This window comes from Protobothrops mucrosquamatus, unplaced genomic scaffold (genome assembly GCF_001527695.2).
Source record: "Protobothrops mucrosquamatus isolate PMUCROS unplaced genomic scaffold, P.Mucros_1.0 scaffold3789, whole genome shotgun sequence".
Classification (NCBI taxonomy): domain Eukaryota; kingdom Metazoa; phylum Chordata; class Lepidosauria; order Squamata; family Viperidae; genus Protobothrops; species Protobothrops mucrosquamatus.
Window position 1 is genome coordinate 82515 of NW_015389742.1, and position 18525 is coordinate 101039.

Below are 18525 nucleotides of genomic sequence, written 5' to 3' on the forward strand. Positions count from 1 at the left end.
GCGTGATCTTGCGTTATTTTAGGCCTCCGTTCTCTGCGAAGGCACCGAAGGCCTGGAGCAGCCAAGAAAGCGAAGGATCTTGATCTTCGCAGGGTGAGTATTGAGGCCTGGTGCCGAGGGAGAGCCGGGCGGGGGTGGGGAGGGAATAACCGGGGTGAATGTTGCAGAGCCTCTGTGGTCGCTCGGAAGGGCGAACGACTGCCGTGGTGCCCCAATATTCGTAATTTTGGGACTTGCTCGTGAGCACTAGGGGGCGCTTATCACGTAACTTTGAGCAAGTGTTAAGTGAACGCTCGTAAATTGGGGATTACCTGTAGTCCTCAACTTACAACCATTCATTTAGTGACTGTTCGAAGTAACAGTGGCACTGAAACAAGTGAGTTATGACCATTTTTCATCCTTACGAACGTTGCAGCGTCCCCAGGGTCCCGTGATCAAAATCCAGATGTTTGGCATGCCTTTATGATGGCTGCAACATCCCGGAATCAGATGATCCCCTTTGCGACGTCAGTGGGGAAGCCAGACTCGGTTAACAACCCAGTTACTAACCTAACAACTGCAGCGACTCCCTTAACAACTGTGGCAAGAAAGGTCATAAAATGAGGCAAAACTCACTTAACAACTTAGCAACAGTAATTTTGGGCTCGTAAATTTTGTGGTCATAAGTCGAGGGCTGCCTGTATGTGCCCAGTTGACTTTGTTAAAGGAGGAAGGGTTCGTTCTCCGGCCTGCTTCTTCTCTCCGGGCTCCCTCCCTTTCGAAACATACGGGCCCTTGAATGCTGCTGGCAATATTTGGCGACCAACTCATTGTTTTCTTCACCCAAACTCAGCCGTGGCTTTCCGGAGAGTGACGTCCTTTATCATCAGGCTTCTGGTGTGGTTTTTGGCCCCTTGTTTGGCACCAGCTCAGATATCTGCCACGACTTCGGCAGTCTTGGGGAGACGATGGTCCTCCCTGTGAACCGTCTGTGCTATTGCCTGCCCTGCTTGGTTATCAATGTGCTGCTGATTCCCATTCATTCTGTTGCTGGAAAAGGTTTGCAGAGAGGTTGATTCTCTGGGCCTGGGCCAGGTGGGCCTCACAGTGCCTGGCGTGAGAATGCCCTCTCCCTCCCTGGCCTCCAGCCGGCCCCGGCTGGACAAGGAGGGATTCTTTGGCCCTGGGAGTGCTGCATGCGTTACCGGGTCTCGCACGCCTGCCCAGAACCAGCCAGGCTGTCATTACTGCAGTGCAGAGTTGAGGCGAGAACCGTCTCCCCTCCTCCTGGCTAGCCTCACTCGCCTCCAGCCCGGCTTTGGGGAGAGAGAGAGATGCCTGCGGCTGGCCAGACGAGCTGCTGACCGTGGGCTTTGGTCTCGAGCTGCTGACCGTGGGGCTTCACTCTCACCCCAGACTCTTCCGAGGAGCAGCCCAGCTCCCATGGCAGCCCCCGGCTGAAGTGGGGCCGGCGCACGTGTGTGGGGGAGAGGAGCGTTTGCTTTGTCTCTGCAGAAGGATGTGACCCGGTACCTGTTTGTTTGCACTAGTTGAGACCATCCTAAGAACAAGAGGCAGGGCCAGTCGGAGGAGGACATACCTGCAGGAGAACTTGGGAGCCGTGACTGCGCCTCCTCCTTGCCTCCTCCTCCTTTCCCGCTGCCGGAGCCAGGGGGGGAAAGAAGCAAGAGACAGAGAGAGAGAGAGAGAGAGAGAGGAACTGAGTCTCAGCCTGACAGCCCAGGATGTGTCAGTCAAGCGCCCTGCAGGGACCAGAGCTGCACTCAGGGAAATGGTGAGATGCTGCAAAGCTTTACCTAACCCTCCTCCCTATTGCTGCAACCTCCACAAAGTTAAAATTCATGTCCGGAGGCTGCGCTCAGGAAACGGTGGCGGTGGTGGCGGCGGCAGCTGTGCCGGGGAGCAGCATCCACAGCTGGAAAGCCCAGGTCCAGCTGGGAGCATCCCAAATAGGAAAGTCCGTTTCAGGTACTGTCTGGCGTCTCCCGGCTTTGCGGGGAGGGGGGAGGAAGGGAGGGAAGACTGGCCGGTGCCCACCAAGCCTTTGTTTGGCCTAATTGCGGTGACCAACCTCTGGATTCCCTTGATTGGCACAGGAAGGAGGGGCGTCGCAGGTCTCTCAGGCCCTTTGGGGGGGTGGAACAAGAGGGGCTGAGCCTCACCTGGGGACGGAGGGGGATCTCTGGGAAACGAGGCCCTGCCTGGAGAGCCCGGGTCCTTTTTTTCAGGCAGCTCTCAAGCCGCCACTCGGCAGGGATTGGCTGTGATTGTCTGCAGTGAAAGGGGGAAAGATGGAGCCAGAAAGCGAGCGTGATGCCTCTCAGCTCTTGCCATTGTCTCCTGCCTGGCTAGCTTGGGGGGTGGGGGGTGGAGGAAGGAATGAGCAGGAGGCAGGAGGTCCCTTTCAGCCTCCTTCACTTTTTTGGCTGAAACACAGTGGCCCCCTCTGGGGCTGTGGGCTGTGGGTGAGGATCCTGCTTCAGTCCTCAGGGATCCAAACTAATTGGCTCTTCTCCAGGCTTGATTCTTGGGACAGATCCCTGATGCACTTTCCAGAAGTTCTTTCTCCTGAAGGAGTTATTTTTCTCTCAGTGACAGACAGGGGCTCTTTGCAAGTCTGCCCTAGGTGGGCACTTGGGCCGGCCGTTGAGGCTTGAAATACAAATCCAGCTTTGCTTCTCATTTGTAACTAATATATGCTAGAAGAAGAGCGGACGCTGTCTTTCCAAATAAAATAAAAACGAACAACTGGGTGGAATTTGCCAGTGGTGCTCTTTGTTCGGGCCGATTTAAGCTTAATCCAGCCTTTGTCCCTTTTTGTTATGAAGAGTTTGATCCGGAGATGAGATGTTTCAGAAGCCCTGGGTGAATCAGGCTTTTAAACTACTTCCCTGATTTAAAGCAGTGCTGTTAGTAGTCCCTACAGGATGACTGAATACCTCCGTTCTTTTTTTTCTGTTGGAACTTGTTGCCTGCTGAGAGGAAGGGGGTCCCTGAGTCTTGCTGGTTGTCTTGTGGGTTTTAGGGGACCCACCTGGTCTTAATGCAGATCTTGCTGCAACCTGATTCTTTGCAGTGCTAGCAACTTGCAGGATATCCTAGTGAGGTTTCCAGCTCTTCAGGGAAAAAGAGACAAACTCTCAGACTGGTATCCATACTCTTGTTCTACAGAACATTCCCCGATTATCCCTGCAAAGGCCAGCAGGAATGTAAGTTCTTAAAAAACAACAGGGAAAGAGGCTTTGACTTCATCCTGTAGCAGAGTAGGTGAAATTCCCCAGGAAGAAGGATTTGCCGCTTTTGCAGCTTTGTTTTTGCTGCAGACAGTGGCAAAACTGTCCTCGTGGGATATATTTGGAGGGGCTCCTATTATCTTTCCCACCCGGCACTGCTTCCTCCTCCTGGAGTCTGGGGGAGCTTCCTTGAGGCCAGGACCGAACTGGGCTGCTCTGCTTTGCTGGGGTTAGTTAGGCCAACTGGTGGGAGTGGCCCTGTTTGGGGGGGAAAGGCTCAGGAGGCAAAAGAGAGCCCCCCCCACCAGCCCCCTCCCGGACACCAGGTTGGCTGACCATCTTGTGTGTCTGTAATTCCACAGGTTGCAATTTCCCCAGCTGGCCCTGAGGCGGAGGTTGGGCCAGCTGAGCTGTATGTCTAGGCCTGCTCTGAAACTCCGTTCTTGGCCTCTGACTATTCTCTATTATCTCCTGCCTTTCGGTGCTCTTAAACCTTTGACCAGAGTGAGATGGAGGCCTGTGAGCCGGGTAAGTGCTTGTGAGTCTGTCTTGTGCTTGTGCTGCCCTGTTGTTGTGGGGGGGAGGGGGGGGCTTTTGGTAGGCCAGAGGAGCTGAAACAGGGATGGCCGCTGAAGGGCGAGGATGCCTGAGGAGGCTGTCTGTCTTTTCCTCTCCTCTTGCACCTTGCCTGACTCCATTATGTCCTTTGCAAAAGGGACCTCCAGGGGTGCCTCTGCCTGGAAACTGCTGGCACGGTGGGAGAGAAAGTCATGCCAGCCTCTGTCCTTGTCCTGGGCAGCTAGAGACGGTGGCCGCCTGTCTTTAGGCTGCTTAGAATTGCACCACGGAGAGGTAAAACGCCTCGGCTTTGGGAGCTGCAGGACATGCCTGCAAAGGGGTCCAGAGGCCCCCCCTTCCTTTCCCAGCACCCTTGGGGCTTTCTTTGTGTGGCCCTGGACACCTGGGCATTATTTGAGAGGATGCAGCTCCCCGTCCTTGTGGGGGACTATCCTTCTGAAGGCATCTCTGTAGGGTCAAGGGCTTTTTCTGCAGGAGGTTGTGGTCACAGCTGTTCAGTTTGTTCCTTTTAATTATGTAGAGATATTGGTATTAAGTAAACAATTTACACGAAAAGCAGGTGTGATGGCTGCCTGTTGCTTTTGTTTCGGACTTCCCAAAGCTGTTGCTCTTTCCTTGTTTGTTTTCTATCTGTCTTAGGGTGCTGCTGTTTCATCTGTGAAATAGAAATTAGGACAAAACTTTTAACAAAAAGAATCCGAAGTACTCCCAAGAAATAATGCACAATATATCAGTTAGCAAACTCTAATACCACATACTGTACCAGTTTATACATTCTAAACTTTTAAGCTTCTTATAATTTCACACCGACATTTGAGTAGTCTTACCCATTTTAGAATGCATTGGGGGGGGGGGGGGGAAGAGGTTGAGGAAAATATTGCACTTTCTGTGTTTGTCTCTTCTTGTTTTGGAGTTGGTGTAATTCATGGCACACTTGTACATATGTCGATTACAAGAGTTAGTGGACCAGAGGAATGCTGTGGATATAATTTACTTGGACTTCAGTAAGGCATTTGATAAAGTAGATCACAACCTAATACTCGATAAGATAGAAAAATGCGAGTTAGACAGCATCACCACCAGATGGATTCGTAGCTGGCTGACCGGCCGTACTCAGTGTGTGGTCCTCAATGGAACCGCATCTACATGGAGGGAAGTGTGTAGTAGGGTGCCCCAGGGCTCTGTTCTAGGCCCAGTGCTCTTCAACATCTTCATCAACGATTTGGATGAGGGGATAGATGGGGAACTCATCAAATTTGCAGATGACACTAAGCTGGCTGGAATAGTCAACACTCCAGAAGACAGGCTTAAGATACAGGAGGATCTTGACAGACTTGAACATTGGGTGCTATCCAACAAAATGATATTCAATGGTGAAAAAAGTAAGGTTCTACATTTAGGCAAGAAAAACCAAATGCACAGGTATAGTATAGGTCAGTGATGGCGAACCTATGGCACACGTGCCAGAGGCGGCACACAGAGCCCTCTCTGTGGGCACGCGTGCCATGCCCCGGAGATGGCAACCGTCCCTCTTCAACCAGCCGCCTGCTAACTCGCTGAGGTCCCACATGGCCAGATGCATCCCAGCACCCATGCGCTCGCTGGCCTCTGTGTGCAGGGGCCGATGGTGTCAGGCAGCAGCCACCCCAGCCCGTCTCACCTTGCCCTCTGACAATGGCACTGCCACCTTGCCTCGCCTCACTCCGCAGGACGAGCCTCCTGCCCACCGTCCCACCTGCCAGAGACCCCCTGGATCTCCCCCAACCCTGCCTGGCCCCCACAGGCATCCCTCCCCACGAGCAACATCAAGGTGATCATATCTACCTTGGCCACACCCACCCAATCTGCCATGACCACCACAGCCACGCCCACCCACCCAGTGGGCCACGCCCACCTGGCACCCGGCGATAAATAAGTGGGTTTTGGGTTGCAGTTTGGGCACTCAGTCTCTAAAAGGTTCGCCATCACTGGTATAGGGGGTACCTTGCTCAATAGTAGGTTACGTCTGCATGCAGAGATCTGTGAAGAGTGTTATCAGAGTGTTCCAGTTAGGGATCCGTGCAATATACGTTCCATCTTTTGAACTTCTGGCTTGAGCCCAAGGTGGAGGCCTCCAGGGACTTGGAGTTTGCTATCTGTGTTGCTGCCCAGGTTAGAGCTTTGCCCATTGACTGTTATCAACAACCTGCCGAGGAGTTGTGATCCTTCGGCCTTCCCTTCTGGAGAGCCGGCTTGCCTGGCTGGAGATGATGTACTGAGAGATTAAGAGGCTGAGAGGTTTTCTTGCTCTCTTGCAGTTCCACACACTTTAGACTCTGAGATTTGGTCCCTGTTTTTTTGCTGCTGTTTGAGGGTACATTTTTATTATATTTGACATTCTTGGGCCCCTTTCCCACAAAAGCCATCCCCGGAGGGGGGGTAGTTGGGTCCACACTGAGTAGAGAATGATGCTTTTTGAGATTTCCTTGAGGTGCCTGTTCTCCCAGCCCATGTGCCACAGTTCATTTGGCATATTTGAATTTAAGGACCTTTAAAGCAGACCCTGACTCCACAGGGACTTCAGAGAATGGAGCAGTTTGCATGCAGCCATTGAACAAATGTTGGTTTATCAGGTGAGAGCTTAGCTGCCACTTCCATCCATTGCACCAGGAACCTGGCAGAGAAAAAGGTCATCTAGGTAAGCGCTTAAAATAAGCTGGAATCACCCAGCGGACTGAGCCCGATAAATAATGGAGGTTGGTATGCCTCTACTGCTCTTGCTACTTTTATTTTTTTCCTCGGTGTTTTTTTATAAATGATTTTTAAAAGGGATCATGTTTTCAAACGCAAGAAAAAATCTTTTCTGTTTTGTGTCAGGGAGCTCATAATGAGGGGCCCTGGGATTCTCTAAAATCAGGATGCTCAATAGGAAATAATAGAAGCTGACTGGCTGTATTGTTCTCAGGGCAGCCGTTGTGATGGCAATAGACTGGAATTCGGGTCATGTGGCAGCTCCTGGCACCTCCCTTGGGCAAATGAAACTGGGCATCTCCCCCCTCTGAGCACAGAGGCATTGTTCTGACCCTGGCACTGCTGCACCAACAATTCCTTGAAGAACTGCACAAGCAAGAATGCTGTTGGATGCAATGATAGCAAACAACCAATCGTGTTAGTTTCTTATTTAGAAAAGCTTCATTCCCAGGAAAACTGACACTTGGAAAACAGGAGAGTTTTTTTTTTTTATCTCCTTGGGCTGCAAGAAAAGCCCCCCATTGTAGCCTGCGTGGTGAATTGCAGCTCAGCCATGTCTGGAAGAACATTGTTTGTCACACCTGGTGTACAGCACGCCTGGTTGCATGGAGGAATAGTAAGAACTGGAAGCCAGAGTTGGAGCTGTTAGAAATGTCAGATTCACTCAGCTTCTGATAATTCTCATCAGGCTGAAGGAGAAACACTGTGGTCTCTTTCAGCACTTCCAATCTTGGAGCCTGACCTCAACGATTGACCTGGCCCTGAACGTACTTAAAACGCAAGCACCTCAAATCCTCTCCTGCAGTGTTTCCCAACCTTGGTGACTTTAAGATGGGTGGACTTCAATTCCCAGAATTCCCCAGCCAGCAAAGCTGGTTTTGTCCACACATCTTAAAGTCGCCAAGGTTGAGAAACACTGTTCTACCAGATGGGTCATGCAGCTGGATCCCCCCCCCTAATGTCTCTTTCTTTAAAACTCTGGAGTGGCAGAAGGCCAGAGGTAAAAGATGATTCAACAAGAGGTCTGAGGGAATTTGGGGCACATTTATCCTTTATTTTTATTTTATATTTTTATTTTGTTTACAACTTTTACAGGTACATATACTACCGTTTAAAGGACTAACCTTTATTTGAGGTCAGAAATACTATTTTCTTGGCCATTCTGCAGATGCGTTGTTGAATGAACATCTGCATCAGGTGCATCGCTGGCCCAAAGAAAACCAAGAGGACAGTCAGAATTGTGTCTCCTCCTCCTCCTCCCCCCCAACTACCTGGATGCTTCCTCCTTCATCCCCCTCCTCTGACTTGTGGCAGCTCCTCTTCTGCATACCAGGTGAAGCGGAGGCAGTGCCTGTGGTTATAGAGATGGCCAAATTGTTATTTTCCAGAGACTCCAAGATCTCTTTATGAAACTTAAGCTAAGCTACCTACAATGTTCAGTCTCTTGTGACATTAACCATCATGGTTCCTCTTGATGGAACCTGGTTTGCTAGTACACCATCCTCAACCTCTGACATTCTCATGCCTGTAATTTGGCTGAGAAAAGTTGAAGAGAGCAATTGACAGCCAGTGTGATTGCATAAAAGGCGTGGTGAAAATTTGAGCGTCAAAATGGATCAGTCCAGAAAAAGAAAAAGAAAAAAAAAGAAAGAGAGATGACTCAGGACTGCCATAAAGGTTTCGAATGGCTGAAATTTACAAAGGATGCTAAAGCCAACCCAAAGCGTTTCCAAATATGCTCCAGATAAAAAGAAGGGGAAAGAAACAGTATGTCGAAAGGGCTAAAGGTTAGCAAAAGAAAATGGGAGGAGGGGCAACTATCTGAATCCCCTTTTGACCCCTCCTTCCCCAGCCACAGAGGAAGGATGGGTTCCTCTGGTTAATAGCGAAAGCAGAAGGAAAAGGCGGGACTGAATCTGGAGCCAGACAGAGCTGTAGATTCGTAGAGCTGCATAGAAATCCATTGACTTAGAATGAGTTTAAAGTTCTGGCTGTTACTTTTGAGGAATCCTAGACTCTGGGTTGTTTAAATGTCTCGGGGAATTACAGACCAGTCAGTCTGGCAGCAGATCAGACCTCGGAAGGACGGAAGGACGAGTCAGCCTTGAGCTGCTCAGGATCGAACTGCTGGCAGTCAGCAGAGTTCACCTGCAATGCTGCATTCTATCCACTGCGCCACCAGGGCTCCTCATTAATATAGTATTATTATAATAGAACATTATCCAGGTCATTCTCTCTTTTTTTTACTTGTGTATCTCTTTTAGTTATTAAGACATCAGCCGGTTTCCTTTGTAAGTCCAAACCATTCTTTTAGCTTGTCATTTTTAAATTCATTTTCAAATGGGTCTTAGTTTTCATGAGCAAAACTTGTTCCTCTTCTATAACATTTTTTAAACACAGTTTCTATAGAGGCAGACGCTCTTAAAACTAATTTCTGGATCCATTTTTCAAAAATCCAGAGTATGTCAAATATTACAATATATGCTCTATTCTGTACTAGTTAGTCAGATTTGTGTTTCTCTCCTTTAATGGTAAAGTTTAGTTCCTTCTAGTCCCCTCTAGTATCCAACTTTCAAAGTTCATTCTATCATTTAAAAAAAAAATCAAAACAAATTTTCTCATGGGAAGAATTTTTATAATTCATTCCAAAATCTTATCTCAATTTTCTAGAGTCTTAGTCCTTTTGGGGGGTGGAAATAATTTTTATTTATTTCAAAGATAGCATGTTAAGCATCTCTGTGGAGCACTCGTGAGCAATCTCAAGCCTTCTCCTTGTCTGAGGAGGAATTGCAGAGAGCCGGTCCCCTGGCTGGCTCTTCATTAGGCCAGGCTCATCGGCTCTGCTCTCCGGGAGGCCCTCTGCAGTTGGCCGTTTCTTCCCCAGGAGTCCTGAGAGAGAGCCGGTCATTCTGTGGGGCTCCTGCTGTGTAGGTCACCCCGCCTGGGGACAGGAAGGCTGCTGGACACCCCACCTCTCCCCTGCTTTCAGTTGTGGCCAAGGCAGCTCTTCATCTGCTCTCCCAGGACAGCCTCAGCTCCACATTGCACATAATCAGGAGCTCAGCAAAGGTGGGGAGAACGGAGACCCCAGTTCTCAGACTAGGAACGGGGCTCGAACTGAGCTTAAGGGAGCTTAACAGCGAGAAGGAAAATCCCATCACAAGAGCAGCTGCGGGATGGGTCTTAGCACCCTCCGAGTGAGTTCGGGAGATGAATCGCCAGAAAAAGGAGAATGTCCTCATTTGGCCTTCAAGGCAATTGGATAAAGGGGCATTATTGAATCTGTGTGCCAGGCTGCAAGAAATGGGCAAGGCCCTGGTAAAGGCATCATTGCCTGTTTTGTCCGCTGGCAGAGACCTAAACCCTCTCTCGTTGAGAGGTTGGTGTAGCTCCCTTCCATGAACGGAGAGCAAAGCAATTACACGCGGCCGACGGAAACGCTCTCCACGGAAACAGACATCACTAGGTAATTGGCTGGAGCCAGGGGTGCAGCCCCCGCCCCAGCAGCCGGGTTGAGCTCAGATCTTCCCTGTGACGCGTGTGGTTTCAGTGGCATTTTGGATCTCTCAAAGTCCCGTGCAATCTCATCCTGGACCGAGAGTCCACAAGATTCTAATTCCTATCCTGGTTTGTGGCTTTGTTGCCTGTGGGTCACTCTAAACATATTACACGTTTTTCCCACCTGTGGTATGATTGTAACCAACCCACTTTAAATCTTAATTCTCTGGTGATTCTCCGGGCCTTGGAGCCCTTGATCTTGGGAGGTCCCAGAGTGCGCTACTGCAGAGGCCCCCAACCTTTTGGGCACCAGGGACCAGTTCCGTGGAGAGAGGTTTTTCCACAGACTGGGGGGCGGCGGCGTGGTTTTGTGTGCTTCCTGCATCCCACAGATGGGGCTTTGCTTGTTTGTGCAGACCGGTTGCTGGCATGCCATGGGTCCGGTACCGGTCCACGGACCGGGGGTTGGGGACCCCTGCTCTACTGGGATCCTCCATTATTAAGATGAGATCACCAGAATCAGCAGCTGTCTGTGCCAGCTAAGCCACACGCTTGTTTTGCAACACATTTGCTACTCACATTTTGCTTGTTTTGCTACTCACATTTTCACCAATCTGCTGATCCTACAAAACATAGCTCTCATTTGCATAAGTTGAATGTCTCCAGATGGATTAGCTTATTTTGGACTAGTAGAACCTCTGGAATTAGGAGAGCTAATGCTCCCTAAATAGCAAGATTCTTCATTTCAATCTATATTCCCATGAGATCAGAATAGTAAATGAGTTCTAAAAATTGTTGACACTGACTTCAAAATAACCGAAAGAAGTATGTGGTTCCTGCTTGAAGTAATATATCTGCACTCCCCTACAAAGGAATTTCTTCCAGACAGCAGAGAGCTTCCCCTAAAGGATAGAGCAGGCAAAAGAGCCCTTACAGAATAACAGAGTTGGAAGGGACCTTGGAGGTCATCTAGTCCAAGCCCCTGCTCAGGCAGGAGACCCTATACCATTTGGGACAAATAACTGTCCATTCCTTCTTAGAAGCCTCCCGTGATGGGGCCGCCAGCATAAACCAGTTTTAGCTGGATTTTAAGTGCTAGAGCGCTTGGCCCCTAGAGATCCAGATTAGAGGTCCATGTGCAATAATGAATTGAAACCCTGAGGGACCTGAAGCAGAGATCTGGCCTGTACCAGTTCTAGAGGTTTGGGTCTTTATCTTTAAAAATCTGTGAATCATATAGGTGGCTGATCACCTCCTTTAACAAAATCAGCATCGTGAACATAGACTTCATATATGTGTCTTGGGCAAATGTAAGACGGCCTTCAGGATCTTGGGGCCTCAGGCAGCAACAGCTGTTACTTGTTCTTTTGAACAGTAGAAGATTGAAGAACAGCTGCCAAATGTTTAGAAGCCTTAATTTGCTGCTTGGAGATGCCAACGACTTGCAAGGTTCTTAACAGCACCACCAATACCTTCCTCTTCGGTAACCGATGACCAGTTTTTCCTGAGTGCAGAATGAGGGCGTGAAGGCTCTGCTTGGGAGGTGAGGCAGCTGCTGTGCCATCGGTGTAGAGCAGGGGCCTCCAGCCTCGGCAACCTCGAGACTTGTGGATTTCAGCTCCCAGAATTCCTCAGCCAGTCCTCTACACCAGGGGTCCCCAACCATGGCCACTTTATGACTTGTGGACTTCAACTCCCAGAATTCCTCAGCCAGCCATGAATTGAAGTCCACAAGTCATAAAGTGGCCAAGGTTGGGGACCCCGGGTGTAGAGGACTGGCTGGAGCTCTGCTGTGGTTAAGAACAGAAATGAGGGTGAAAGGCACCCTACCGGTGCAACAGCAGCCTGCACCGAGCATGAGAAATTGACCCAGTCACCCTCTCCAGACAAGGATATAGAGGAAGGTGAAGGAATGTTAGATCTACCTTCAAAAAGCATGGAGGGTGAAGCATTGAGTCTTACTGGGAAGAAAGTTCTTTTGTGGAGAACAACAGGATATTTATGACAATTGGCAAAAGTGAAGGAACTTGTAAACAAACCATCTTTGTAATAGTAAGAGGAAAATATTCCAGCTTCTTGGAAAGTTGTAATCAATATCTCTTGTTTTAGCTCCACATTGGTTCTCTCAAAACCCAACGAATCTAAATACTGGCCCCAGAAGCTACAATTTCTAAAATCTTCTATAAGGACCTAAAATTATCCCCAAGGATAAGGAATGCCAAAGATCTCTGCATAAAGGCAGGTTTTAATTAGAATTTAAGGTGTCAGGGTCCCATATGAGTCATCAGATACTGGACTCAACTGAAGTACAGAGCGGTATTGATGACACACTGCAGAAAACAGTAAAATTGCTATCTCCCATCCAGATCAGATAATAGGACGGGGCCTTTCTTGACCAGGCAGGTTTGCCCTGGACAACTTACTACACACTAATTTCACAGTCTAAGAGAAGCAATCACTGCTAGTTTGGATATCACTTTTAAAGATGCTTTATCAGTTTTGGAGACACATATAAGCAACCTGTAATTCTGGCACCACATCTGTCCCAGTGTATATATTCCCCTTTGATGATCCCTTTCTACAGATCCAAGATGGTTGAATCAGAGTTAATGATCATTTGGGCCATCTGCCGATCCCTGTGATCCTTTATACTTGTAGTGATAAACTGAAGGTGGATTAAGCCATTAGTTGAAGGGGAGACTCGGCACTTGAGGCAACTATAAAGAGTTTGGGTCAAGCCTAGCCATAAAACCAACAGCAAGCACTACAACAGGATCACGATACGTCAGTATCAAGAAATAATAGTCAAGCTTATCGTTGCTATTAGTTTTTCTCAGTAACTGCTGAGGAGGATGGCCAAAGCCATTGGACACCGTGAGATGTTTGGGCAGATGGAGTCAAAGGCCTTCATGAGCCTGGCCTTCCCTTTGGTGATGGCCCATCAGGTGAACTTGCAGCAGGCAAGCGTTACACCTTGACTCTACCTGATTGGGGCAGAATGTGCACTTTCAGATGCTTTCTCCCCTCTTTCCTTTAGCTTAGTTATTTTGTACTATGGCTGCTGACCCTTTTTATTTTCTACCAAAGCCCAGCCCCAAGCTATGAAGTGTTTGCAGCATAATTTCATAAGGCATGTGGGCTGTAAATCTATTGGAGAGCAGCCATCCCAGTCAGCAGGAGGGCTCAATCCGGGAATTAGCCTGGACTCATTGTGTAAATACAAGAAGGCAAAGTGTGATACACACACACACACACACACACACAGAGAGAGAGAGAGAGAGAGAGAGAGAGAGAGAGAGAGACTGCCTCTGAGCTTTATTTAGTGGTTCCAAGGGAAAAGCTGCGGGTCTGGGGAGATTCCTGTATTATTGGCAGCGAACAATAAAGTAGCTAGTTTGAACTCTACGCGTGTGGGTCTGGCCAAATCAGGTTGAAGGCCGGGGTCATGGCATTTTATTCTGGGAGTGGGATGCCCAGGCGTTCCTTCCTTGCCAGAGATGCAAAGCTATTTGGGCCTTCAGGAAGGAGGAGGCTCCAGCCTTCCTGGCCTCTTCTCTCCCACTGTTGCCACTTGATCCAGGACCAGCGGAGGGAGGCTGAGCTGGGTGGGCCTTTTGTGACCGTGGAGCTAAGCAGGCCAGCCTTTGGGGGGGGGGAATCATCGCCTTGGCCACGAAAGAGGGGCTGATTTCTTACTCCTGATAATTGCTCAGCTTCTGCAGCCTCTGGTTCTAAACCCAGAGGCAGAAATGTAAGTAATAGTCCTAGTTTGCATATTCAGCATTACAAAAAGCTGCTAATTGAAGCAGACCTGCCACAAGATGCTGTAATTCTTACCCCTCTGTGATAAAGAGTTTCCATTGCTTTGTGCCGGTTAAAATGGGCTCGTTTCGACTCTTGACTGCTTCCTCATATAGTAATAAATAGCTATGTGAAGGGAGAGGAGAGAGGATGCTCCGGCATAAACAGTGAAACACTGGAGTGGATTTTGTGGAAGGTGGTGGGAAGGAGTAGCTGATGGAAGGCGGCTTTTGGCTTCTGCCATCAAAATCAATTAAGCATCCAATTAACACTCTGCAAGGAGGTCACCCCATTCTGAGATGCAAATGGCCCCTGAATCCCTCAAGGAAACCCTGGAAGGTTCTTTGCAGTACCTTAACACGGGTCCCCAACCCCCTGGTTCGTGGACTGGCACCGGTCCACCACATGCCAGAAACCGGGCCGTGCAAACAAACTGGGCCATGCTGCCAGATTCAGGCAGCACGCAAAGCCAGCCCCCCCCCCGGGTCCGTGGGAAAAACCCTCTCAGGGAACTGGTCCCTGGCACCCAAAAGGTTGGGGGTTGCTGCCTTAACAGATTGAACAGAGGCTGCAAATGGTCTTGGCCTAACTGGGGAAATGTCTGCTTGTGAAGTGAAAGGAGGCACCCCTGTGCAAGTGGATCGCCCATCCTATCCCTTCTCGGTGCTCGATGTGGAAGTGTCTTAAAAGTGGGTTCCCTGCTCTGATTTTTTTGTCTTCTACTCAGTCGTGTCGAATTCTTGGAGACTGCCTGGACTTAGTTCCCGTTAAATCAAAAGAGGATCTGCACAAGCCTTCCCAAGTCCCTGCTCCTGATGTGAAACTTTGCCAGGAGGATTCTTCTTTTTCTTCCCTCAAATTGCAGACAACCCTGGTGGCCAAACCACGGTCCGCCTGACTCCCCCCCTCCCCCTCTCTCTAGGTCTCCTTGTACAAGTCGGTGCCAACCCGCCTGCTCTCCCGTGCGTGGGGCCGGCTGAACAACGTGGAGCTGCCCACCTGGCTTCGGAAGCCCGTCCTCAGCCTGTACATCTGGACCTTTGGGGTGAACATGAAGGAGGCGGCCGTGGAGGACCTCCATCACTACCGCAACCTGAGTGAATTTTTCCGACGGAAGCTGAAACCCCAGGCACGGCCCGTCTGCGACCGGCACAGCGTGGTCAGTTTCCCAGGCAAAGGGCAGCTGCTCTGCTTCCTCCTTTTCCATTTTTGGATAGGGAGGTTGTAGAAAACCCTTTTAAATTTCAGTTAGAATTGTTTTAATGCTGCTTGTTTGGGTAGGTTAATTATACCCATATTATTATTGCATTTAATGAAAGTGGTGCAAAATACTGTAAGTTTGGGCAACCATTGATATTGTTTAATTAATAGAAGTGGAAGAGAAAATAGCATCCAGCTTCTTTTTGCTCTTTCTCCTCCACAGGTCAGCCCTTCGGATGGGAAGATCCTCAGTTTTGGGCAAGTGAAGAACTGTGAAGTGGAGCAAGTAAAAGGCATCACTTACTCTCTTGAGTCCTTCCTGGGTCCCCATGCCAATCACGACAACTGCCAAAATAATCCAAGTAAGTCTTCCCTTTGAGCTCCAGGATCCTTCTTTCCAGGCACTTGGCTGGCGGGGCAGAGGGTAGCATTCCTCTCCCTTCCTGGACAGTCTTTGAAGCCTCTTTAGAAGGATGAATTGCACCCAGAGGAGGCAGCCAGTCTCCACTCACTCCCTAGAAACATCAGGAGGAATTGCGGCCCAGAGTTAAGGAACCAGGTGCACTTCACATCTGCACTGCCTCCCCCCCCCTTCGGCTCAGCGGAAGAGGCGGGTTCAAGAGACGCTGTGGGAGGAGGTCTTCTGAGAAGGCGGCCCTGTAGCTCAGGACTGCAGGGCACCCAGGAGAGGGAGAGAAGCCGTTCCGAAAAGGAGGCCCGGCTTTTATTTGGTTTCTCTTGGTTGCTCGTATCCCCTGCCTGTCCTCCAAGGAGGCAACCTCCGTCCACATCTATGCCACGAGGTAGGCTGGACGGAGAGAAGGTCTCGGGCAGACCTTCAATCACTGCCCTGCCCTGCCCTGCCCTCACGGTCTGCTCTCTGGCCAAGGATGAGCAAGATCTCCAGAGATCTCTTGTCAGAAGATGTAATGGTTTCCAGGGTAGTGTTTTCAGAAGCCACGTTTGCAGTGTTTGGTGCCCCAGGGGCTGTTCAAGTCCTAACCCTCACACACAAGGAATAAGTGGTATTCCGTAACTCAGTCGGATGGCTATATATTTAATATCAAGATATGCAGTGAAATTCGCCGGGGGAAGGTGCATGCCGGTGTGCCCCCGCTCTGTTTGTCTTGGGTTCGCTTCTGGATTTTCATCAGTCATGGATCTGGAGTGAGAAAGCTCAAGATCGGCGTCCCAGCTTTGCTTCTCAGTTTCTCCATGTCCCCAATAAGACCACATGTAGCAGTAGATGCTTTGTGGAACTAAAATGTTGCCAAGAAAACGCTAATTCCCACCACCAAGTCTCAAGGGACATTTAGACTTACCCTGTTTTTAAACCTATGCCCGTTGTAGGTGCCCTCCCCTCCCAGTTGCCTCCTGGTCTTACCGCTCTGTGTTGGGCTCTCTGTGCAGATGATGCCTTTAGCTTTGCTTGGAGTAGGTGAAGGAGTGAATGCTTTGAGTTGCTGCGTCAATAACAAGGCAGCTTTGCGGTTCTTTCCTCAGAAAACCTTTTCCTCTGCTGCTCTTTTCCAGCTTCCTGTTGCGACTCCTTCCAAAAACAGCTGGTCACAAAAGACACCAACGAGCTCTTCCATTGTGTGATTTACCTGGCCCCCGGAGACTACCACTGCTTCCACTCGCCCACCGACTGGAAGGTCTCTCATCGGCGTCACTTCCCAGGTAGGTCTCCTTTCCACAGGTGGGACACCCAGAGGCAGCGGCTCTTCGCACACTGACATTTGCTCACAGAGCAAGTGAAACGTTCGTCCTTCTCCGAGGACCGCTCAGGAGCATCCCTTCATCACAGTGGCCTGCAAACTGCTTCTGTGTTTATTTGTTTGTATGGCTGCCCACTCACTCTCAGTGACTCTGGGCAGCTTACAAACAATAAAAACCCGATATAAAAGAATAAAAGCAACACTCCCCACCCCACCCCGGTGACAACAATAAATCTAATGAGCCACTTGGTGGGCTCCATCCCACTCTGGGCTCCCCAGGCTCGGTGGCCCATTGCACACCCTTCCCTGCTTGATTGAGGCCAACACCCTTGGGGGGAGTCTTGTGAAGCCCCACTTACAGCAGCAGGTGAGTAGGATCAGGAGACCAAAAGGGAGGGGAAGACATTAAGCACTTTCCCATCACCTCTGGCCCCCTCAGAGATCCAGAAGAGCAGCCACTTTGGAAAGCTCTTACCTTTCTTATCCCCCCAGCAGCTCAGACAGAGCAGAGATCCAGAGCTGTATGTAACCTTGGGGCAGATCCCTTCCTGGGGGAAGGAATCAAGTCTCCACCTCTGGTTTTTCTCCTTCAGCCTGCTCTGGCAAGCCGCCTCTCCCTCTCTTCACTAGCACTTACACTTACAGTACGTACCACCCCACAGTGCTTTACAGCCCTCTCTGTGCAAGTGTACAGAGTCAGCCTCTTGCCCCCAACAATCGGGGTCCTCATTTTACCGACCTTGGAAGGATGAAAGGCTCGAATCAACCTCTAGCCAGTCAGGAACAAACTCCAGTCTGTGGGCAGAGCTAGCCTGCAATACTACACTTTAACCCCTCCCCACCAGAGCAATAGGTTCAACGGGTGTTGGGATACTCCTTTCCTGGTAGACATTGTCTTCAAACTTCTGCCGAACTACTTTCCAACATTGCTGGAGACATTAGACAGCCTCAAAGGGGGCCCGAGATGGTCTTCTGGCATCTCCCCTCCCACCACCTCAGTTCTGTTTCCAGCTCCTGGAAGCAGCAGCTGGATAAGCCAAAACAACAGCAGAGGCTTGCTCTCTACCCAGGTGCCCTGATGTCCGTGAACCCCGGCGTAGCACGTTGGATCAAAGAACTCTTCTGCCATAACGAGCGGGTCGTCCTGTCGGGCTACTGGAAACACGGCTTCTTTTCCCTGACAGCAGTGGGAGCTCAGAACGTGGGATCCATCCGCGTTTACTGCGACCAGGTGAGGAAACCTCAAAGGGAGGCTGGGTTGTTTGAGCAGCCATCAGGTGGGGGAGCCCCAGCATCTCTGCGTCCTGGCCCCGGCCCAGAGGCACAAGGAGACCAGGCTCCAGAGTAGCTGGAGGGCCACCAGGTGATATGAGTTGGCAAGGGGGCAGCTTAGGTGAACCCCGAAAGCTGTTCCTGTCACTATGAATACACCCAACTTGGGCTAAGGCTGGCACAGTTTCCACAGGCGTATCAGAGGCCCCTTCTAAGGATCAGGCAGCCCCCCCCCTTGGGTTCCCCCATCAGCCTCACCCATCTTTAATGGACAGAGCGAGTTCAGGCAGTAGACGAAGATAGATAGATAGATAGATAGATAATTTAATTTGTATACCGCCCTTCTCCCATAGGACTCAGGGCGGTTCACAGCATATTAAAAACAAATAATATACACACAATACAAAAAATGCAAAATACAAAAATACAGAAATACAAAAAATAAACCCCGATAAAAGCCGAATTAAAACCAAATATTACCAGCTGTGTTTCCA

At 49.8% G+C, this 18525-nt stretch overlaps 1 protein-coding gene across 1 annotated transcript in view; it reads left to right on the top strand.

Annotated features, from left to right (window-relative positions):
* Positions 1-1724: 1724 nt before the first annotated feature.
* PISD (phosphatidylserine decarboxylase) overlaps positions 1725-18525 on the top strand; it is a 17563-nt gene continuing 762 nt past the window's right edge. Inside the window, exons 1-6 of the mRNA XM_015827557.1 lie at positions 1725-1774; positions 3596-3761; positions 14764-15000; positions 15265-15403; positions 16575-16721; positions 17830-17990. Coding sequence (XP_015683043.1) covers positions 1725-1774; positions 3596-3761; positions 14764-15000; positions 15265-15403; positions 16575-16721; positions 17830-17990 — 900 coding nt within the window. The remainder of the gene's footprint in view (positions 1775-3595; positions 3762-14763; positions 15001-15264; positions 15404-16574; positions 16722-17829; positions 17991-18525) is intronic.